The 24,841-nt window shown below is 44.2% G+C and overlaps 1 protein-coding gene across 3 annotated transcripts in view; it reads right to left on the bottom strand.

The window, feature by feature from the left end:
- Positions 1–24,841, bottom strand: part of SYTL3 (synaptotagmin like 3) — a 94,169-nt gene that overhangs the window by 53,018 nt on the left and 16,310 nt on the right. For all 3 annotated transcript variants that reach the window (XM_040238905.1, XM_040238907.1, XM_040238906.1), the window contains exon 4: positions 12,287–12,351. In XM_040238905.1, coding sequence (XP_040094839.1) covers positions 12,287–12,351 — 65 coding nt within the window. The remainder of the gene's footprint in view (positions 1–12,286; positions 12,352–24,841) is intronic.

Here is a 24,841-nt window from a genome sequence, read left to right as displayed (position 1 = left end):
CTCTATGCGACTCCAGAGACGGCAGCCCACCAGGCTCCCCCGTCCCTGGGATTCTCCAGGCAAGAACACTGGAGTGGGTTGCCATTTCCTTCTCCAAAAAATAATATGGCAATTCATCAAAAAATTAAATGTAGAATTACCACTTGATCTAGCAACTCTAATTCTGGATATAAATACAAAAGAAGTGAAAGCAGGGACTTGAATGGATATTTGTAAATCAATGTTCACAGAAGCATTATTCACAACAGCCTAAAGGTAGAAGCAACCCAAGCGTCCACATATAGATGAATGGATACACAAAATGTGGGCTATATATACAATGGAATATCATTCAGTCTCACAGAGGAATAAAATTCTGATATATGCTACATCATGGATAAACACTGAAAACATGCTAAGTAAAATAAGAACAAATATATTATGATTCCACTTATATGAGATACTTAGAGTAATCAAAATAATAGAAACAGAAAGTAGAAAGGCTGATAGTCAGAGGCTGCAAGTGGGGAGTAAAAGGGATAGACGAGATGCTTAATGGGTAGAGAGCTGCAGTTCTGCAAGAGGAAAATGTTCTAGGGATGGATGCTGGTAATGGTTAAAGAACAATGAAAATTTACTTAATGCTACGGATCTGTATGTAGAGAAATCTGTATACAGGTCAAGAAGCAACAGTTAGAACCGGGCATAGAACAACAAGCTGGTTTCAAATTGGGAAAGGAGTATGTCAAGGCTGTATATTGTCACCCTGATTATTTAACTTCCATGCAGAGGACATCATGTGAAATGCCAGGCTGGATGAAGCTCAAGCTGGAATCAAGATTGCCAGGAGAAATAACAATAACTTCAGATATGCAGATGACACCACCCTTATGGCAGAAAACGAAGAAGAACGAAAGAGCTTCTTGATGAAAGTGAAAGAGGAGAGCCAAAAAGTTGGCTTAAAACTCATTCTTCAAAAAACTAAGATCATGGCATCTGGTCCCATCACTTCATGGCAAATAGATGGGAAAACAATGGAAACAGTGACAGACTTTATTTTCTTGGGCTCCAAAATCACCGCAGATGGTGACTGCACCCAGGAAATCAAAAAAGACTTGCTCCTTGGAAGAAAAGCTATGATCAAACTAGACAGCATTTTAAAAAGCAGAGACATTACTTTCCCAACAAAGGTCCATCTAGTCAAAGCTATGGTTTTTCCAGTATTCATGAACAGATGTGACAGTTGGACCATAAGGAAAGCTGAGCGCTAAAGAATTTGATGCTTTTGAACTGTGGTGTGGGAGAGAATCTTGAGAGTCCCTTGGAGTGCAAGGAGATCCAACCAGCCCATCCTAAAGGAAATCAGTCCTGAACATTCATTGGAAGGACTGATGCTGAAGCTCCAATACTTTGGCCACCTGATGCAAAGAACTGACTCATTGGAATAGATCCTGAAGCTGGGAAAGATTGAAGGCAGGAGGAGAAGGGGATGACAGAGGACGAGATGGTTGGATGGCATCACTGACTTGATGGACACGAGTTTGAGCAAGCTCTGGGAGCTGGTGAAGGATAGGGAGGCCTGGCGTGCTGCAGTCCATGGGGTCACAAAGAGTCAAATACGACTGAGCAACTGAACTGATGGAACTGTACACTTTAGTTAAAATAGTACATTTTATATTATGCATATTTTACAACAATGAAAAAATGAATGAGGAGTTTGTGTCTGGCCTTTTAAAAAATGTATTCATATAAACAGTTCAATGTCCAATTGTCAGGATACTCCCTAGAAATTACCCTAATCAGTAGTCTGGTCTAAACATGCAAACATATGAGTTCTTTTTTTAAAAATTAACTTTTATTGGAGTATAGCTACTTTACAATGTTGTGCGTTTCTACAGTAGAGCAAAGTTAATCAGCTATAAGTGTGTGTGTGTGTATATATACATCTCCCCTCTTTTTAAAATTTCCTTCCCATTCAGTTCACCACAGAGCATTGAGTAGAGTTCTCTGAGCTATACAGTAGATTCTCATTAGTTATCTATTTTATACACAGTAACGTGCATACGTCCATCCCCAAATCCCCATTCATCCCACCCCATCACCTCGGTGCCCACGTGTCTGTCCCCTACATTTGCTGTCTCTACTCTGGCCCTATGAATAGGTTCCTCTGTAGCACTTATCCAGATTCCACATATATGCATTAATACATGATATTTCTTTTTCTCTGTCTTACTTCACTGTGTATGGCAGTCTCTAGATCCATCCACATCTCTACAAATGACTTGCTTCTTTTTATGGCTGAGTAATGAGATGGCTGGATGGCATCACGGACTCAATGGACGTGAGTCTGAGTGAACTCCGGGAGACGGTGATGGACAGGGAGGCCTGGCGTACTGCGATTCATGGGGTCAACAAAGAGTCGGACACGACTGAGCCACTGAACTGAACTGAATATTCCATTGTGTATATATATGTACCACATATGAATTCTTAATTCAGAAATCATATTCAGTTCAACTGTTTACCTTGGTTTCCCATTGTGTTCATTTAAATAGGAAAAATGATGATGGATGGCAAGTTGGTCTTGACAACTGGGACCAAAGATGTGGGCTGCGTAGATGGTCTCGCTATGAGGAGGTGGAGGACAGAGCGTGGAGGGTGTGGGAAAGACAGACACACAGCAACGGTCCTGGGAGGACCGCTGGGGCCCAGAAAGCAGCAAGAAAGCTCTAGTCCTCTGTGAATATTTGAGATGCATATATATATATCTGGGGTGAATTGATAGTTTCAAAGAAACTTGCATAGTCTAAACAATTCAATTTTTGAGTTGCTGCTGTGGACAAAGCCAAGGGCACCAAGAAATCAAAGATGACTAAATTCAAGAACATACCCCCAAAAGATTATCACCTAGAAACACGGGGTGAAAACAAAATGTCTGAAGGTCAAGCTCTTACTTCACTGCATTAATCATAATCTGACTTGATAGCTTCTGTTCTAACTGGTTTAAAGGGACCAGTCCAAAAATCTGTCAGGGATGTGACAAGCAATCCAATCAGGGAAATTTACTTCTGAAAATCGTCTCAGCACACTCTTTCGTGGGTATTGATTTTGTCTTTTTCTCCTAAAGAGAGTAGGGAGGAGAAAATATTCGGAGTAAGATGCCACATTTTCTTTAAGACAAAAGCATATGCAAAATTGGATACCTGAAAATAAACAGAATTTCATAAAGACACACTCAAGAAAATAAGCACTAAATACTGCATTTGTAACTTACAGAAAACTTGACGGAATCGTCCTTGTAGAATCCTCTTAAACTGTGGGGCAAGGGCTTTACTGAGCCAGCCAACACAGAGGCGACAAAGGCAGGCCTTGTGATAGTCTCCACGTGTTTACCGGCACCCACTTCTTTTAATTCACAGGCCTGAGTGTTTCAGGCCCTCGAAGCAAGTCGGATGCTGCCATGATGGCCCTCAGATCAGATGGACCATAAAACTCTGAAGTCACACAAGAGCTAAATCACATTCTCCACTGAGAAGGGGAGTGAAAAACTATTTCCCTTCACAATCATGAGGGAATCCTGGGTAGTCGAATAGTGGGTCTCCGAGACCATTAACAGACGCTCTGCTATCGGTGCAGCCTTCCTACATGACTTCCCCAATTAGCAACAATAGAGTGAAAACCACAATGTATTGTTTATATATCACGTTTGACCATTTTTAAACTTGAAAAGTATTAGTTTTAGAAAGTATTAGTGTCATGAGCTTTCCGATTTTAAGCTCAAATAACAAGTCATGGCTGTAAAAAATTAAAAACACGTGCACACTGCTATATTTAAAATGGATCACCTTCAAGGTGATCACTATATATCACATGGAACTCTGCTCAGTGTTAACCGGCAGCCTGAATAGGAGGAGGTTTGGGGGAGAATGGACACATTTATATGTATGGCTGAGTTCTTTCCCTGTTCACCTGAAACGATCACAACAATACCCCAATATAAAATAAAGTTTAAAAAAAAAAATCGAAAAGAAAAAGGTAAAACATGTGCATGTACAACAACGAGCCGGCAGAGGGCGCTGTCTTTATACGCTTGGCAGATGTCAGAAAGTAAGAACGAGTTTCAGTTTGTTTTCCAGTTACTAACGGTCTAGAAAAGTTCCATCATTGTTCATTAAATGTGCTACTTCACCACTGCCTCTCAAACTTTAAAGTGCATAAGAAGAATTACTTGGGGACTTGTTAAATATAGTCGTTCCCCTTGTCCACAGGTTCCACATCTGTGTTCAATCAACCTTAGGTGGAAAATTTTCAAAAAAAAAAACACAAAAATTTCAGAAAGTTCCAAAAAGCAAAACTTTTGAATTTGCAGCACACTGGTGACTATTTACATAGTATTTACATAGCACTAGGTGTTTAAATCATCTTTAGATTCCTTATAAGTATATGGGAATATCTGTATAGGTTATAGGCAAATACTATACCATTGCACATTAGGTATCCTCAGTTCTTGGTACCCAAGGGATACTGGACCAAAACCCTCTCAGTTATCTAGAGATGTCTGTATATACTCTTGGGCCTTGCTTGATCCCACCGAATCAGGAACTTTGAATTTAATATGAAATAGAGCTTAGCTGACCCTGGAGCAGGGGCCTTGGATGCCACATTAAAGCCCTCTTCACAGAGGCTGCCCGATGCCTGAGCTAACAATACCAGAACCACAGGCAGCTGCCTAAAGACTGTCCTTGAATGTCTGTGCGTTTTGATCACTCTGATACACCACAGACGAACTGTGACTGTGGCATTTAAGCAATTACTTTAAGACAACACATGTAGGGAACAAGGTATAAGGAAGGTTGAGAAGTGCTTGCAAACGAGACTCTCAACCAGGGCTGAACATTCTTGCAAACGAGATGTTCAGCTAAGAATCTTCTGTTTGTTCCCGTGGGAAAAGAACATTTCTTGCACACAAGGATGTTTCTCTGATTCCTCAAAAGGAACAGACCCAGGGACAAAATGGATTCTAAGTTGATAAGGAAGTTCCCCAAAACAAAGTCTTAGCTGCAGTAAATAAGTCAAGGTAAAGGTTATCTCGCCCTGCGCCTGCGCACTGTATAGTCTCTGAATCATAGTGCTTGGCAACTTGCCCTGTAGATGGTTGTGCAAGGGATATAAAATAAAGCAGCTGTAAGAAGCAAGTGTTAAAATATAAAGATTCAAACCACTCTGCAGTGTTGGTGTTTCATTCCGTCGCCAACAACACAACTATATCAAATTACAAAATCTTAGAGAAAAAAAGCCAGTCTATAGGCAGGAAAAAAAATTTAAGGAAAACAAGATATTTAAAATACTTTTCATATTCTCTCCCTGCAAAATGGAGAATGGCGGCTGATATTTTTTGTTTTTAAATCTTTTTAATGGTTGGAAAATTAGCATAAACTACCACACTTAATACTTATTACTCTTTATTGGGTTATTACTTACACCTTGTCTGTTCTCAAGGAAATCTGGGGAACGTTTATCTTAAGTGGTACGTATCCAATAATACCATTAAGAGAGGCGAGTAAAAAGCATCTGAGAAGGAAACGGGGTGACAGAGAGAATAATGATTCCTGGAATTACTCCAACTGACATTAAAGGTAGCTGCAAGTTTCTGAATGCCAACAAGGAAAAGAACCCTAAGTTTTCACTCTTAGGCGCCTACTCAGTGCCACCACTGGTAACGGACACTACTGCGTACAGCAGCACCTTTCACCTCCAAACAGCTCGGTCCTTGCTTCATTTGCTCATCGCTCCTGCTCTCAAAGAATTCAAAGCCTGGGTGTGACATCCACATGGTCAACCCCTCGGGGCTCCAGCTGGGGTCCAAAGTGAGCAGCACCCAGAGCTGTGTGACTCAATGGCCCTGGGTTATAAGCCCATGGGAAGGAGACTGACGGTGGGGCAGATTGTACAGACAAAACTGATGTTTGGGAGAATTACATTAGAGCTGGCTTCCTGATGCATTAACAGTTGAATGCAAATAAGCCATAAAGTTAGAAGAAAGTAAATATGGATGGTTATATAACCAGTGGCAGGGGGAGGAAGGGCTCTCGAAGCATAAAAGAAATTACACAGGAAAAGGTACATCTGACGATTGACAAGGGGAAAAAAAGTCTGTATGTCAGAAAACATAAAGATACACATGCACCCATCATGACCATAAAGGGCCAATACCCTCAACATGAAGAACACGCACAAAAGGTCAAAGAGGCAGAAAACATTCAACCCCATCAGTCATTACAAGAAGGCAAAGGAAACAGCAAGCGGCTACTTTGGACTACCAATGTGGTTTTACAAGCGACAAAGCTGTTTGTTTTTAAGGACAATTCGTCCTGCGAGACGGGTACACCCTTTCTGAAGGCAATGTTCCCAACCTTTCATCTTTTCCTTCTGCTTCTAGAAATACTCAGAGACATGCCAAAGATTTATCTACAAGCATGTTCACTGCACTTTTATTATTTTTTATATTATTTAAAATATTTTAATATTACAAACTCCCAAAATTATAACAGCAAAACTAGAAATTCCCTAACTCTATAACAATAGCAATTTGGTTAAATAAATACCGCCACATCCAAAGAGAGACAAACATATCAGCTCTACTCACATGAAACTGCCTCTACTCAATTTTTTAATTTTTAACCCAAGAGCATCAATTCCTTATGGTTTAGTCTAAACGCTCTTTTAAACGTGTATATATAGTTACACAGTTATACATACACACTCAAGCATGGATACATATATTCAAAGAACAGAAATGATATACACTAAAGGTAAACAGTTGTCAGGGTGAGGTATTTTTAACATGGTTATGTTTTTCTTTATCATTTAATTTTTTAAATGAATGCATATTAAGTTTACATTCAGAACAAAATCACAAATGTAACTTGGAATCATGTTCAAGAGATAGGATGATTTAACGGGGGCCAGAGGGTGACGAGGGGGCCGTTCTCGGGCCTGAACATGCCAGGGTCACGTGAATGCACACGCGTTTCCCAGAGTGGAATCTGGCAAAACACATCAGGCATCTCAAGGGTTCACACTTCTGACCAGTCATTCTCCTTCTAAGAATCGAATGAACACAGATGCCAAGATACCTGTATAGGATATTCACTGCAGAGTTATCTGTAATATGACAATTTGACTACAGTGATACACTTGCAGACAAGAGGGAACAAGTTAATAAATGGTAGTACATTCATCTGATGTATTTTACGCAGTCATCAGTGTATGTCGGAAGTCTTATAAGAGCATAAGGACATGTTTATGCTGAGTTGAATTTTAAAAGGCAAAAGCCTATATATACAGTCTGATCATTAACACATTAAAAAAATTGCTTGGTCTGTATGTGCACAGGGTCCCCTAGAAAGGGGGCCACGAGGATGTGTGCGTGCGTGTAATTAACAGTAGTGTTGACCCATAGTGGAATTATTCTTGCCTTTGGTATACTGTTCTGCGTTTCCCAAATATTCTGCCATGAACAGGTGTTACTTCTATAACCAGAAAATAACATTTTTAAAAGAGAAAAGATATCTCCTTTTTCACAGAGTGAAGGATGGGGGAAGCAGGTGGAGGCATGGGGACGAGCTAGGATCTGTGGCCTTGGAAGTGAGAACGAAAGGCAGGAGGAAGATTCCAGAGGCTGGGGTGGGAGAAATGTCAGAATTGCGGTAGCCAGCCTCCTGAAGGGCCCCGTGAGTCTTGCCTCCTGAGTCACACCCTTACGTAGTCCCTTCTACCCTGAAAAGAGCTGACCTATGAGACACAGCAGAAGTGGCAGGGCGTGACTTCTGACCCTCGGCCATAAGAGATATTGACGGAGACAGAAAATAGGACATAGAGTAGATGTGATGAGGAGCTTTGAGAGGGGAGACTGCGGGATGATAAATTCTGGAGAAGGATGGTAGTGATGGTAGCAAACCATGGCTAAAATGGTTAATTTAATATTTCATCACAACATTTTTTTTAATATGAAAAGGCAATGCAGGGCTCTGCTTTGGTCTGTTTTGCATCCCTTGCCCCATGGGAAGCCAGCTGCCGTGTTGTGGGGACCCTCAGGAGCCTACTGGAGGGGTCCAAGGGTGGAGGAACCCCACCCCTCACCACCAGCAGCACTAACCGGCCAGGTAAGCGTGTGAGCCCCCAGAAAGCCGATCCTCCAGCCCCAGGCAAGCCTTCAGCTGAAGACAGAAATCAGACGAAGTGATAATATTTTCTTTAACCCACTAAGTTTCGGAGCAATTTTTTATCCAATAATAGATAATTAATGCCTAGAAAGAGGCACCGGTTTGAGCTGTCTCATCCCCTTTCGAGGTTTAAGCCACCCTCTTGTTTTCCTTGCTTCCACTTAGGATTTTGAAGGTTGGAGAGAGCTGAGTTCACACTGTTACGACAAACACACTAGGTAATATGCAGAACCACTGTTTCTCAAACACATCAGGAGCTTAGATTCCCTAGTAGGGCCCAGCAGGGAGAGGGAGGGCTTCCCTGGTAGTTCAGCGGGTAAAGAATCCTCCAGGTAAAGATTCCTGGGTTGGGAAGATCCCCTGGAGAAAGGATAGGCTAGCCACTCCAGTATTCTTGGGTTCCCTGGTGGCTCAGACAGCAAAATTCCGCCTGCCATGCAGGAGACATGGGTTTGATCCCTGGGTTGGGAAGGTCCCCTGGAGGAGGGCTTGGCACCCACTCCAATATTCTTGCCTGGAGAATTCCATGGACAGAGGAGCCTGGCGGGCTCCAGTCCATGGGGTCGCAGAGAGTCGGACACGACTGAGCGACTAAGCACAGCACCTAGAGAGGGAGTGAGGAGGAGGGGCCTCACCCTGGTCTCCATCAGATCCATGTGGCAGGCGGCCTGGTCGGGTCTGCCCCCCGCAGCCACATCTCTGTGGCTCCCTCACTGGTCTCTTTTTGCTTTTCAGGCCCTCCAATAACACCTCTCTAACCAAGTCCCTCAACTCCGTCTCTTCAAATCAGCGCGTGGCCTGTTTTCCTACCTGGCCCTCATCTGATGGAGTGCCCCAACTCAGCTCAGTCTCTTCTGGGGGCACAGACAGGTGAGCCAGAGTTCCTGCCTGTCTGGATAACCCTGCAGCAGCCCCCTTGCCGACCCGTCTCCTCCCGCCCAAGGCACACAGTCTTCCTTATGACCTCCCCCACAACGTGGCACTTTTCTTCCTCTCTCCACGCCTTCTGAGCCCAACTCGACTAAAATCAGGCCACAGGAAGAGGAGGCATCTCAGCACCTGAGGACGCATTGCAGAGATGGAAAGATTCGCTTTCTCTTTTGCATCCTGCTTTGGGGAAAACGACACAAATTGAAAAGGACAATTCATGCCTAGGCTGACTTGCATTATTCTGTTTTTATTTTTTTTTTCTTACTGATGGTTTCATTCTGGTGGAAAAGTCGCTGGACAAGGAAGAGAAACCCAGGAAGTTGGTATCACTTCTCTCCTCTTCCCTTTTTCAGCTCTTAGGTTATCCCGGTGGATTGACCTACTTCTCCTCACTTAGGAGAGGAAGAATGCTGAAAAGATGAAGCAGCGACATGTGTGTGCACACACACACATATGCACACACACACACATTCACACACATGGTCTGGCCTGCAAATCAACTTCCCTACCTGAAATAATGATACCGGAACTGCCAATAACATACTAAAAAGAATTCTAGGATGTCTTCACTGAATAGGTTTTGAGAAATAACAGAAACTTCACTCCCTAAAGACCTATTATTTATAAACTAGGACTCGGAGTGAAAAAAAATGAGAACCTATATACCATCTGAAGAAGACCCTACAACTTCCAACCAAAAAATATTTTCAAGGAACAAAGCAATAAACAAGAAGACTCCAGGCAGCCATGCTTGCTTAGATGGTGTACTGTGTAGACACAGGCTGATGGCCCTCAAGGAGTAAACACTGCTTGCAGGATGAAAAAAATCTTGGATATCGCAAGAGTTTGTGGTCTGCTCCAAAAGGTTTCCATACACAGAGACGAACTTTCCATGCATATATAGCTATGCAACATATCTGGGCTATTAAACTTTCATGAACGGGTAATATTTGGGAAACAAAGTGTTGATAAGGCTGTTTGTAGGCTGGAAAGAGGACACTAATGAAAAACGGATGGAGAAACACAGGTCTAGACAAAAAATCATACACACGTGCTTTTTTTTTTTTTTTCCGGCCTGAACAAGCCCATCAGTGTTACACATTCCTCCAGATTTCTAATAAATTTGGCAGAAATGTCACTTTTTCTTCAATAAGCAGAGTCAGGAATGTAACCCAGGGGAGAATTTGCCACCAACTAAACCTCAGTTCAAGGTGCTTTTATTAAAATAAAAGCGGAGCATCAACACTCTAGACGAATGGCTCCCTTTATCTGTCAACATGCATGCACTTTCGCTAAGGCTAAACAGCTTACTTCTACACCTCAGATTGTGACTGTCTCCCCCTGAAAACACACACAGTGTTTGCAGCCACCCCACCCTCTCTAGGTCAGCCCAGGCTCCGTGTGTGCACTCCCCACGGTCACACGTCACAGAGGAGGGTGACACCCATGTCACTGAGACAGGAGGCAGACGGGCCCCAGGCTGAACAGCCAGAGTTTGTCTTGTGTGGACAGACACTCCCAAGAGGAGGAGCGAGAGAAGAACTAAGTCCTGCTGCCCAGATAGGAGATAAAAGACCACATGTTCCTCATTCTCAGAGTCCAGGAGACCTTCCTGACTACACACGTGCAGAAAGGCTCCTTGGCGGCCAAACAGGGAGGGGGTGTCACCTTGTGGTGAGTGAGGTCAACTACCCAGAGGCCTCTTCGCTAGACTCCATCTTGGCTAAGAGATGTGTGCTCACACGGGAGGACCTTGAGATAAACCAGAAACTGACTCAGAACCAGGCAAGCAGGACGACTGGCCACACGAAACCTGGAAGACACGTCCCACACGTTGCTGTTGTTCAGTCGCTCAGTCGTGTCTGACTCTGTGTGACCCCATGGACTGCAGCACGTCGGGCTTCCCTGCCTCTCAATACTTCCCAGAGCTTGCTCAAACTCACGTCCATGGAGTCAGTGATGCCATCCAACCAGTTCATCCTGTGTCGCCCCCTTCTCCTCCTGCCTTCAATCTTTCAAGTGATTCAAACTACCACGAGGGCACAACTCAGAGTCTGTGTGTGTATATCCACACGTACCCTTTTTCCTCCTATCAGACACTTTGTTCCGCTGCTTTCTGTCTCTCTGCGGAAACACATCTCTACACAGCTGGCAGGCCAGGGCCTGGTCACTGGCCCCTGGGGGTCTGGCGGCTGGGATTCGGGGCTCTCGCTGCTGCAGCCTAACTTCCATCTCTGGCCGGGAACTGAAAACCAGCTGCAAGCCTCCAGAGGTCAGGGCCACCTGAGACCACTGCCTCCACGCCCAGGTTGGGGGCACAGCTCTGTGCTCTATCCTGACCACGTGTGAGTGCACCTCTGCCTGAAAAGTTATCCTCTCATCTGCCCAGCCCGCATCCTCTCTCGTGACACTTCTGTAGCCAAAGCGTGTCCTGTTATCTCCACGGCCTTGATGCCCAGCTACTAATGACACCCTTATACCAACATGGCTAGTGCTTTTATTTATTTTATTTTTTCTTTTTATTTTTTTATTTTTTTATTTTTTTTTGGCTAGTGCTTTTAAAGACATCTGGGGTGCGGAGACCAAACACACACTCGATGCAGATAATCACACGTGCTCACATCAGAGTCACCAGAATCTGTTAAATTCTAACACAATTCTCTCACCGTGGTCTTCAGTGATTCACTCCATCATTTTGATCAATTATCATAAACAAGGTCTGGGGCTGTAAGGAGCTAACAGGATTTTAAAAGCAGAGTGTCTGCTGATGGAGAGAAAGAAGGGCATCAATGATGATATAGTACAGGGCACTTTTAAAAGTTATGGGAGAGATGCCCAAACCGGTGTTTGGGAGGAAGGAGACATTACTCCCAGGGCAGAGTTCAGGGGAACTTCACAGAGAACAGGCAGGTTCTAGCAGGGTTAGAGCTGGAAAGTGGGGGTACAGAGGGAAGCCCCACAAGTGAAGGTGGTGGACCACGTGAACCGAGGGCTGAAGACAGGAACACTCAGACAAAAGGAACAGGAGGACCGTCCAGACAGAAGCCCATATACCATACCTTTCTAAGTTTTTCATATTTAAAAGTCTTACCACCAAATATTTTTAAACTAGGAATACACTTCACTTCAGCAAACATTTTAAGAGCATTTACCTTCAGTTGGAAATTTCTTGGCTCGTTCCTCGAAGAACCAGTCTCCAGTTTTTATTTTCACATTTCTGAAAAACAAGCAGAAAGGAAGCCTCAGAGAGCGATGTGGGTGGTGCTGTACTTGGCTCATACCGAGTAGGGAGATAATATCAAAATATTACTCTAGCAAAAGAGCTCAGAGTCCAAATTTCTGGCCCAGATCCCTAACTGTACAGATTTCCCATAGAGATTAAGTGAGTTGACTGGAAAGCAGCAAAGCTACAAAAGGAATATTATATTCCTATTCTGAAAAGGAATATTATATATCAAACTGAATCGCTTTACTACACACCTGAAACAAATACATTATAAATCAACTATACTTCAATAAAAAATAAGTAAAAAATAAATACAAAGATAAGATCGAAATGAGCTACAAAGCTGGAGTTTCTACTTGGGTATATTTTACCCTGTAAGTCCATGTAATACATACATATTAACATATGTGTTTAACACATACACAATAAATATACAGGGAGAAACAAAATCGCCATCAAAACGACCAGTTTATCATGCTTATGGTGGGGAACAATGGCATGAAGGATAATCAGAGAAGTCCAATGTTGTCTATTCAGCTAAGTGAGATTATCCTTGAGTTATGGTGAGGTTAGTTTGACTTAACCACAACATTTACCAAGAGCCAGCAGAGTGGATTCACCTGAGAAGGTTCCTGGGAAGACCTGAAGTCTGGGACATGGATCAAAGGGCTTCACTGGAGATTCGGGGACTACTTGAGAGACAGCGGAAGTGATCTCTTGCTGGGCGGCCAGTCTGATGGCAGCTCCCTGGGCATGTCTACGTCCCTATATCCCCTCCTGTCCTACTCATAGGCAGAGCAGTGCGGGGACTTTGTTTGGCCACTGCTCAAAACTGAAGTCCCAAAGCATGTTAGCTCCCAGAGGATGTTAGCTCTTAATAGCTTCCAAGTTTTCAAACTTCTGAAGAAACCACCCTCAACTTCATAGAGCCTCAGAAAGGCAGAATTGTCAATAGCCTTTCAGGATACAAGAAGTTAAACACACAGACACTATAAATTATTGACACCATTAAAATCATCAGCTACAAAAAGAAGTACCAATTCCTAGGTTATGCAAGTTTAAGAAAAATTAAAACTTCAACTTATGTCAAATTCTCTTCTATAAAGTATACTTTCTGAAATACATTCTCCATTAGGTTCTTTCAGGCTATAGATGAACTCAAATGGATTGTTTTAAATTAATGCTTATAAATGCAGTCAATTCAAAATATATGCCAATCTACATTTTTTAAGTAGCCTGTCTTCTCTGTGGAACTTTAGTAGCTGTCAGAAGACATCAACCAACTTCCTCCCCTTCTTGTTGCTGCTGCTGCTGCTGCTAAGTTGCTTCAGTCGTGGCCAACTCTGTGCAACCCTATAGACGGCAGCCCACCATGCTCCCCCATCCCTGGGATTCTTCAGGCAAGAACACTGGAGTGGGTTGTCATTTCCTTCTCCAATGCATGAAAGTGAAAAGTGATAGTGAAGTCGCTCAGTCTTGTCCGACTCTTAGAGACCCCATGGACTGCAGCCTTCCAGGCTCCTCTGTCTATGGAATTTTCCAGGCAAGAGTACTGGAGTGGGGTGCCATTGCCTTCTCCCCTCTTGTTAGCAGCTATTATATTCTCTGATTAAGACGCAAGTGATTACTCCCAATGCTTAGTGTCTAGAAAAGGGAAAACCCACACAGAGCATGTGTGAATTCCGGCAACAGAATTTTGATAGCAGTCACTATCATTCAGAGCCGAAAACATATGGAACATGCAACTGTGACACATCTTGAGAGAAAAGGGGAAACATTTTCACCCGTAAATCAGAAACTCAGATATCAAATCTACTGACACAAAACACATGAAGAAGAACATAGCAACTCCACAGAAGTTTCCTCTCTGGTACTTAAGACAAGCAGAGGGTCAAAACACAGGGAAAGTTTTGCGGGGTAAGCAGGGTGGTGAATTCAATTGCTCTATTTCTGAGGATGCTTCCTCCACCCTTATAAGCAGGACAAAGTCTAAGCATTAGGACGAGGACAGCAGGAGAGAAAAATAAAATGTGGAAACAAAGAGACTTCCCTCTGATTAAAAAACTTCACTTCCTGACTTGTTGTGAGAGTGGGACTATAAAGAAAGCTGAGCGCTGAAGAATTGATGCTTTTGAACTGTGGTGTTGGAGAAGACTCTTGAGAGTCCCTTGGACTGCAAGGAGATCCAACTAGTCCATCCTAAAGGAGATCAGTCCTGGGTGCTCATTGAAAGGACTGATTTTGAAGCTGAAACCCCAATACTTTGGCCACCTGATGCGAAGAGCTGACTCATTTGAAAAGACCCTGATGCTGGGAAAGATTGAAGGCAGGAGGAGAAGGGGAGGACAGAGGATGAGATGGTTGGATGGCATCACCAACTTGATGGACATGAGTTTGAGTAAACTCCAGGAGTTGGTGAGGGACAGGGAGGCCAGGAGTGCTGCGGTTCATGGGGTCACAAAGAGTCAGACATGACTGAGCAACTGAACTGAACCTGATTTGTTTTCCTGGGGGTCATGACCCTTCCAACTCATCTAACTCTCTCAAATTCTCCAGGCTGTTACCTGTGACCAAAAACATTTATATATGAGACAGGTGCTGCGGGTGGGGCAAGGGCTCAGACCAGACAAGAGATCAGAGCTAAGATTTCTGCAGCAAATCAGTCCATGACTCCATAGGCAGCTGAGCCAGCCAGATACAAGCTGTCACTGATGAGTAAACACACCTGTAGATACACAATCATGAAAAAGGAAGAGCAGCTGAGGGGACAGAGGAGCAAAACGTGAAAATGCCTGAATAAACATTTTTATTTTATTACATTTTACAACATTTTATTAAAAAGTCTTCCTCTAGCCCTGGTTTCAGAACCTATACAAGCAGCAGATAAAGTAAGATATTAGTATCTTCTAGTGCTAGGCATCTGATGCAACCAACTAATCCTCTTACAGAATCCCAATGGATTGCTTGTGAAATTCAAGCATGAGCTTCCTTGGCAGGGATAGGTTTGGACACAAGCCCACAGGTCTCTTGGGCTTATCTGTGACTAAAGAATGGAAGAATAGGAGTACCACAGTCCTAAACCACACAGCGACAAGCCCTTCTTGCGTTTGAGGCTATTTCCTTTGAGAACTAGACTGCAGCCCGATCTCCACACTTTCTGCAGAATCAGCTGTTTCATGAACAATTATTCCCTAGGAGCTTTCATAATGGCTCCCTGTCCACACAAATCCCAGGCTTTATGAGGAAGACCATTTATGGGTGTTACTGTCTAAGGCAGAGGTGAGCAGATCTTGCTTGCTATGTCTCTGTCTTCATTAGGGCCAACTCAGGGTAGCCTGACTCATAGGAACCAAATGAATTTCTCCCCCAATGACTCGATCAGAATTTGGCTATGAAAACTTCTTGGAACATTTTCAGAGCCCAGCAAGAGATTGACAGTTTTAAATTTCTCTGGTAGAATCACAACTTGCCTCTTTAAAACTCTTTCAGTCAATTGATAAATATATCTCAGAAAGCAAAATCCAGGGGTGGTGGAGGGAACAAAAAAGTCTAGAGTCAGAGACCTGAGTTCTGCATCTGACTTTCCACTCACTCTGCCTGGGGACCACTGTAATTATAAACGCCAAGCACGTGGTACCACTCTTAATAAACTGCTGGAGGTTCCAGCATCCATTTCATAGCCATGAACTCCGCTAATGCTGTCATTTCATTAGCAAAAGAGAAAACTGTTGAAAAGCACTTTGCAAATTCTAGCATGCAAATGTTCAATAATGCGATGAACGGAGGACCCTAATGGAAAGATAGCTTGATCCTATCACTATTAGCAAGCAGTGAGCCAAACAGGCCTGCTAGACCGCATCTTTACTTTGCATTCAAATTACTCGCACCTGCAGGTTGGTAAGCTGTCACATCCATGCTTTATATTCCAAGAGAAGTCAGCACGGTGTTCCCAGAAATTGCTAAATGCATTTCCACCGTTCAGCGAACAAGAGGTAGAAAATTCGTCTGCATGCCAGGATTCTTCCAATGCCTTAAGACACACTCCGCCCAGGCAGACCTGCTCTCTAACCAGCACCCTGATGGCAAGAAAGCTTCAAGAAAGTCTTGGTGGCTTATCAGACAGACGAGCTATAAAAACTCCAAACGAAGAAGCCAAATAATGTAAAACCAAGCATCAACTTAATTTCTTTGTACTAGCTTGTCCAATCACTTGGTAATTCCCAGCTAAAATGGTCCTATGCACCATACAGTTGAAAAAAAATTTTTTTTTACTTCAAATAATCTTATATCTAAGGCAGTTTTAGTTACAAAGCAAAATAATGAGGTTTTTTTTTTGTTTGTTTGTTTCTACCAACCAGCTCAGCTGATCTGATTTCAATGTTCTTACAGGAAGAAAAGACTGATCGTTGTGATTAAATCCTAGGTAACTAGGAGATAAGTCGGAATCAAGATAAGGTAAAGGAACGATTTTAATCAAGTGGCTACCATGGCTTCCTGCAAAACAGGAATAACTCTACTTGGCCGCTGAGAGGAGGCAGGTCCCCTCTGTGTTAAATTCAGCGCTGTATCCACAGCCCCAAGCACAACTCAGAGACACAATGGGGCCAGTGAATAAAGGTGTGGACTGGTGAATAAATGAACATCTCCACCCCTGCAGGCAGCATCCTGAGAACTGAAGGGATAAGATGGGACTAACACAGATGGAGCCCCAGTGGCACCAAGGTCTGACATTTGCCACGCTTTCTGAATGTGTAGGGGCCGGGGTCACAAAGTCAGGCGCCAAGCAGAAACTAGACGAAGAGAGAGGGTGAGAGAAGAGACAAGAGGGCGGGCTTGGCGCTATGGTGAGCTGGAGGACTCATGCCCTACTTTAAGGCATTAAAAGGCTAAATATTAGACACTGAGCAGGACAACAAAATAAAGCCCGTGGGCTCTTTGCTGCCTGTTGGCCGTGAGTTTGCAGTCCCTGGTTTGTTACATCAGAAAATGAGTCAGCGAAATAATTCTACTGCAGCTGGACAGTGCTGCACTCCTTAAAGCCTGGAAAACTGAAACCAGGTTAAACACTCTGTACCACCCTGTCTTCCCTATGGATCTAAGAATCGGCTCCACCACCACTCCACAAAGACAAGGAGCAAGGGCTCTGCTGGCAACCCCTCAACCTGGTGGTCTGAAGACAACGCAGAACCTCTGACAAAAGGCCCCAGGCAGGAGAAAGAGTCCTGCAGGCCAGGAATGGCTACTCAAGGTGCATCACTGCCGGAACAAAGGGAAGTTTCAGAAAGCAGTCGTCTTCAAAGGCATTTAAGACCCAACTCTTATGAAGAAGGGGGCTTCTCTGGTGGCTCAGACAGTAAAGAATCTGCCTGCAGTGCAGGAGATCTGGGTTTGATCCCTGGGTTGGGATGATCCCCTGGAGAAGGGAATGGCTACCCACTCCAGTATTCTTGCCTGGAGATTTCCATGGACAGAGGAGCCTGGTGGGCTACAGTCTGTGGGTCGCAAAGAGTCGAACACGACTGAGAAACTAACACTCTCTTTCCTTCTTTTCTATGAAAAAGTAAGACTTAAGAAAAAGCCAACAAGAGACAACACACTACATTCAAGGAAGATTTAGAAAACAACAACACAAACGCAGAGCAAGCTGTTTTACCAACAGGAAAGGGCGGAACTGAGAAGCTGGAGAGTTGAATTAATGACGCTGACTCAGTAAGGATGCCTTCCCATAACGCGAGAGAAAAAGACAGTAAACTCTGAAGGATACGGAATATAAAGGGAAGAGAGAGAGCAAGGCCAACCTAAGTTATTCCTGAATAAGCCAGGCCAAGCAGCATTAAAGAATAGTCAGAGCTGACCAAAGAAAATGTTACTGAGTCAAAACACAAGCAAACCCTTACCTCACACCCATTAGTAACTACCATTAAAAAAAAAAAACAGAAGACAACGAGTGAAGAGACTGGAACCCTTGTGCACTGTTGGTGGAAAAGGGAAACGACTCAGCTGTTGGAGACTGCATGGTGGGTCTCAAAAAATTAAACACAGAAATACCATGTGACTCAGCAGCCACACTTCTGGGAATATACCTGGAAGAACCGAAAGCAGAGCCTCAAAGAAATGTTCGCACACCCACTATTCACAACAGCCAAAGGGCAGAAGCAGCCCAAGCATCCAACAGCAGATGAACAGACAAAATGTGATACACACACACTCAAGAATGTGAGGGCAGCCTTAAGAAGGAAGGAATTCTGCAGCGTGCTGCAACACGGATGAGCCTTGAAAAGTGTGTGCTTAGTGAAATGAGCCAGACACAGAGACAAACACTGTGTGATTCCACCTGTGTGAGGGGCCCAGGGGAGTCAGAGAGACAGAAAGACGGATGCGAGCAGAGGGGCAGGGGAGCGAGGGAAGAATAGGGAGCTGCTGGACAGAACAGAGTTTCAGCTGGGCAAGAAGAAAAAGCCTGGAAGTAGGCGGTGCTGATGGCTGTACAACACGCAGGTATTACCAGGTTGGTTTCCCTGACGTGCAGTAAGCTGAGACGCTGAGGTTTGCAGCAAAGCGAGGGTTTATTCGCAAGGCAGCCAAGTGCAGAGAGAGGGAGCAGGCCTCAGATCCACCTCCCAGACAGCAAGGGGTTCAAAGTACTAATGGGAGGAAGACTAAAGTGGCAGGGCGGTCTGGGCGTGGAGAGTGTGGGGAAGGGTGATTGGGAGGTGGGCCTTGGCCATTGTGCGCAGGTGTGACTAGGCTCCAGATCTCTGCTCCTGGGAAGATGGAGGCTCTCACCACCATCTAGGGGTGGAGTTTTTGCCCTCTGACCTCAAAAGGTCACGGAGAGGACCCTCACGCATGCGCAGTTGGCAGGTCGGTGGGCCTATCCAATCTTAGCCAATTAAGCTCAAACTAGAGGCTGCTGACTCCCAGTTCCTGGAAAAACAACTCACTTGGCGAACATGTCACTGTTTAGGACAAGAATGGAGGGCGTGTTGCAACCAGAAAAAGCCAACATGCAACAAAGAAGACGCAGCACAGCCATAATTAATTGAAATTTAAGAAATCATCGAGGGCCTTCCCTTGTGGCACAGGGGATAAGAATCCATCTGCCAATGCGGGGAACACAGGATTCGATCTCTGGTCTGGGAAGATAAGATCCCAAATGCCACAGAGAAACTAAGCACCTGCGCCACAGCCCCTGAAGCCCGTGACCCCAGAGCTTGTGCACAACAAGAGAAGCCACCACAACTAGAGAAAGTCCATGTGCAGCAGCCAAGACCCAGAGCAGCGAAAATAAGTAAACATTTTAAAACGATAACAATGGGTATGTAAGTCTCCTGGACAACCTTGATGAGTGAAGGCTGATAAAATGGGCTTGACTAATGATTACCCACGGTTTCAAATGCCATTAAACTGTACACTTAGCCTTAGCTATAATGGTAAATTTTATGTGTATTTCTCCACAATTAAAAATAATTAAGAAAACAACAACAACAACAAGCAGATCCAAGGCACAGCCAGCTCCGGGGAACTCTCCTTAACCCATGAAAATCAGTGTGGAGAGACTCAGACCCAGGAAGATATTAGAAACTGCTTTCAATTACAAGAATGCGGAAAAAACCCAATATGCTTCTAGTACCTAAAATCCAGATGATCAATAAAGAAAAATAAAGCTAGTCTCCAGTGTGTCTGTTACAGTAGATTCCAAAGGACAATGATAACACATTAAATGAACTTAAAGATGGAAAGTTGGAATCTGAGATTTTAAAACCCAGTGAAGTCCTACTGCTATGCTGAAAATGGATAGCCAACAATGACCTGCTGTATAGCACAGGGAACTCTGCTCAAAGTTGTCTGGCAGCCTGGATGGAAGGGGAGTCTGGTGGAGAGTGGATGGATATGAATGTCTGGTTCTTCATCTGAAACTGCCACCAAATGTTTGTTAATCAGCTACACCCAAAAACAAAATAGTTTAAAAAATGAATAAAACCCAGGGAAGTCCTTACTCATGAGGAAAGGCTATCGAAGGCATCCTCAGATAGGCAATGGCTTAAAATACCCACCACCCACATGCTCTTCTGAGAAGAAAAATCTTTGAAGAGACACTTTAATTGACTGAAAATGAATCAAAATAAAGAAACCCCAAATTGGGAAATCAAGATCTCAGAGATATCTGCACTCATGAAACAGTGCAGGAGTAGAATCATCTGAAATCAAAAAAATCTACCCATGACGTCTGTTTGGCACCGGAATGCTCTCTTGGTCTGATCTATGGATGTGAGTCTGTTATCGTGGTTCCTACGAACACGTGACTGGAAAGCACCTACAAGCCTGTCTGGTAGCCCTCCACCCCCAGTGCCCATAACTCTCAGCTACATTTCAGCCCAGAGCTCTAGCCGAGGCAGCACTTCACCAGCACCTCGAGTGCCAGCCTGGAAAAATGGCCTCCTGGCACTGACCTTTCTGTGGGGTGAAAAGGTTCAGCTGAACTGAGTGAGTGACAACTTCAAGTCTGAACTTAAGGGTACAGGAAGCTTACTCATCGCAAAAAGGGTTTTTGAAACAAGACCTGCCTTGACTGACCATAGGAGAAATAACAACTTCAACAAAAGGAATGACACTCAAAGTATCGTGTAAATATTCCCTTTAGTAAGCACAAAATAGACTTTTCAAAAAGTACCCCACAAATTTCCACTTTTTTACTGTATGTTTGGTAACAGAAGGCTTCAAAGCCTATTAAGTCATTCGTACCCTCATTTGGCCAATGGATAAAAAGCATATGCAAGAAAAAGAAATGCAAAAAGACAAAATGGCTGTCTGAGGAGGCCTTACAAATAGCTGAGACAAGAAGAGAAGCTAAAGGCAAAGGAGAAAAGGAAAGATATAATCATCTGAATGCAGAGTTCCAAAGAATAGCAAGGAGAGATAAGAAAGCCTTCCTCAGTGATCAATGCAAAGAAATAGAGGAAAACAATAGAATGGAAAAGACTAGAGATCTCTTCAAGAAAATTAGAGATACCAAGGGGAACATTTCATGCAAAGATGGGCACAATAAAGGACAGAAATGGTATGGACCTAACAGAAGCAGAAGATATTAAGAAGAGGTGGCAAGAATACACAGAAGAACTGTACAAAATAGACCTTCACGACCCAGATAACCACGATGGTATGATCACTCACCTAGAGCCAGACATCCTGGAGTGTGAAGTCAAGTGGGCCTTAGGAAGCATCACTACGAACAAAGCTAGTGACGTTGATGGAGTTCCAGTTGAGCTATTTCAAATCCTGAAAGATGATGCTGTGAAAGTGCTGTGCTCAATGTGCCAGCAAATTTGGAAAACTCAACAGTGGTCACAAGACTGGAAAAGGTCAGTTTTCATTCCAATTCCAAAGAAAGGCAATGCCAAAGAATGCTCAAACTACCGCACAGTTGCACTCATCTCAAACTCTAGCAAAGTAATGCTCAAAATTCTCCAAGCCAGGTTTCAACAGTACGTGAACCGTGAACTTCCAGATGTTCAAGCTGGATTTAGAAAGGCAGAGGAACCAGAGATCAAATTGCCAACATCTGCTGGATCATCAGGAAAGCAAGAGAGTTCCAGAAAAACATCTGCTTTACTGACTACACCAAAGCCTTTGACTGTGTGGATCACAACAAGCCATGGAAAATTCTTAGAAGACATGGGAATACCAGACCACCTGACCTGCCTCCTGAGAAATCTGTATGCAGGTCAAGAAGCAACAGTTAGAACCAAACATGGAACAACAGACTGGTTCCAAATTGGGAAAGGAGTACGTCAAGGCTGTATATTGTCACCCTGCTTATTTAATTTCCATGCAGAGTACATCATGCAAAATGCCAGGCTGGAGGAAGCACAAACTGGAATTAAGATTGCCAGAAGAAATATCAATAACCTCAGATATGCAGATGACGCCACCCTTATGGCAGAAAGTGAAGAGGAACTAAAGAGACTCTTGATGAAAGTGAAAGAGGAGAGTGAAAAAGCTGGCTTATTCAGAAAACTAAGATCATGGCATCTGGTCCCATCACTTCATGGCAAATAGATGGGGAAACAATGGAAACAGTGAGAGACTATATTTTGGGGCTCCAAAATTACTACAGATGGTGACTGCAGCCATGAAATTAAAAGACACTTGCTCCTTGGAAGAAAAGCTATCTCCAAACTAGACAGCATATTATAAAGCAGAGATATTACTTTGCCAACAACGGTCCGTTAAGTCAAAGCTATGGTTTTTCCAGTAGTCATGTATGGATGTGTGGAGAAGGAAATGGCAACCCACTCCAGTATTCTTGCCTGGAGAATCCCATGGATGGAGAAGCCTGGTGGGCTTCAGTTCATGGGGCAGCAAAGAGTCAGACACGACTGAAGCAACTAAGCAGCCATGGATGTGAGAGATGGACCATAGGAAGGCTGAGCGCCGGAGAATTGATGCTTTTGAACCGGGGTGTTGGAGAAGACTCTTGAGAGTCCCTTGGACTGCAAGGAGATCCAACCAGTCCATCCTAAAGGAGATCAGTCCTAAATATTCATTGGAAGGACTGACGTTGAAGCTGAAACTCCAATAGTTTGAGTCAGCACTCATCCCCATGGTATTCCTTGTCCCTGACTGTGTTCATTTCCCTCTCTAATCCTGACCATCTTCCAGAAACGCTCCCACCGGGTGCTCTGGGAAGTCACCTTGAGCCAGCTTAGTCCCCCTCCCCCTCCCCTGAGCCCCCACGGGTCCTGAGCAGAAAACCTGCCCAGCAAGCAGGATCCTCAGCTGTCTCCTGGACCCTCAGCCCAAGCCTAAGGCCAGCGCTGCTCACAGGCCCTCTGCGCTGACTGCAGCAGTCTGAACACTGGTTTTGCTTTCTTTAAAACTGCTACCCTAGACTTTCCTTTTGCTTGATTTTAAAACCTATGTTTTCCTCCTGTTCCCACAACAAATCCACTTCTTGAGGGATGGGTCTCAGGCTGAAGAAGAAGCAGGGAGAGGAAAATGACTGGGGTTGAAAACCTGTCCAGGTCCCAGTTAAGACTGTCAAAGACTCTCACACTTCACCAAGCCTTTTCTTTGGTTTGACCCCCCCAAGACTGGACGGCAGCCCAGAGTGGACAAAACTAGAGAGGGTAGGGAGCTTCAAAGAAAGGAAGCAAAGAGAAGGAGGGGAGGTTGGTATAAATTAGTTAGCTCTCTCACCTTACGGTTTCCTGCGTCAGTTCTCTAAGAGCAATGCAATTATCTCTCGTATTTTGAAAAACATCCTTATTTCGACACCAGGAAGCTGGGGTTTTAGAAATCACACTTCAGGAGCTTAGAGGGGTTCAGTTACAATGCCCCAGGGCATGGTGCTCCCCAGGGCGGAGATTTCAACAGGGTCCCTTTCCTGGGAGGTTGCCTCAGCCCCAGTCCTCCTGTTTTGATTTTAAGTTTCCAGTTAACCACTAAAGGGGCTTCCCTTGTGGCTCAGCTGGTAAAGAATCTGCCTGCAATGTGGGAGACCTGGGTTTGACCCTTGCATTGGGAAGATCCCCTGGAGAAGGGAAAGGCTACCCACTCTAGTATCCTGGCCTGGAGAATTCCATGGACTGTATAGTCCATGGGGTTGCAAAGAGTCAGACACGACTGAGCTACTTTCACTTTCACTTTGAGACTTCCCTGGTGGCTCAGATGATAAAGCGTCTGCCTACAATGCGGGAGACCAGGGTTCAATCCCTGGGTCGGGAAGATCCTCTGGAGAAGGAAATGGCACCCCACTCCAGTACTCTTGCCTAGAAAATCCCATGGACGGAGGAGCCTGGTAAGCTACAGTCCATGGGGTCGCAGAGTCGGACACGACTGAGCGACTTTGCTTTACTCACTTTAACCACTAAAAGAAGTGCTGAAGAATTTACTACCTGGTGACACAGTGTTCATCATCAGTGTTTATCAACCCACTACATATGGTTAGCTGACGAGGGTCTTAGGACCTTCCCTCCTCTCTCAAGAGCCCAGGACCTGCTTGATCACAAGTGCACCCAGGGCTGGCTCACAGGAATTCTTTCTCTTCCCCTCTCAAGCTAAGAAAAGCCTGAAGGGTGCTGGCTTTGACAGACTGAGGAAACTTGATACGTTTGGAGGCGGCTCTGACCACATGGATGTGATGTGACATGCTGTTTCAGAGAGGGGTGCTTAGGAGCAAGGCAATCTGGTTGAACAACCTGCATTTGAATGAGTGATTGAAATACATTAAGCCTCGCAAAGCAAGGGGAAGTTTAAGGACATTGATGTCAGGATGCTTATAAACACAATCCTCCCGATTCAAGGGGCGAGAAAAACCCCACCAGTGTGCCCTCACCGTGTAATCACCTCATAGTCTCCCCAGGCACGCGCGCACCTAAGCAACATTTAGAAGTTGTTTTCAAATCTCAGTCTCACATTATTCTCCTAGATTCACACCAGACAAACATTTCTGCTCCTCATAAGTTCTGTGATGTCCTTG

Source organism: Oryx dammah, unplaced genomic scaffold (genome assembly GCF_014754425.2).
Source record: "Oryx dammah isolate SB20612 unplaced genomic scaffold, SCBI_Odam_1.1 HiC_scaffold_4, whole genome shotgun sequence".
In the NCBI taxonomy this organism is placed as follows: domain Eukaryota; kingdom Metazoa; phylum Chordata; class Mammalia; order Artiodactyla; family Bovidae; genus Oryx; species Oryx dammah.
The sequence above is the reverse complement of the archived record's forward strand: the minus strand, read 5'-3'. Positions and strand labels throughout refer to the sequence as shown.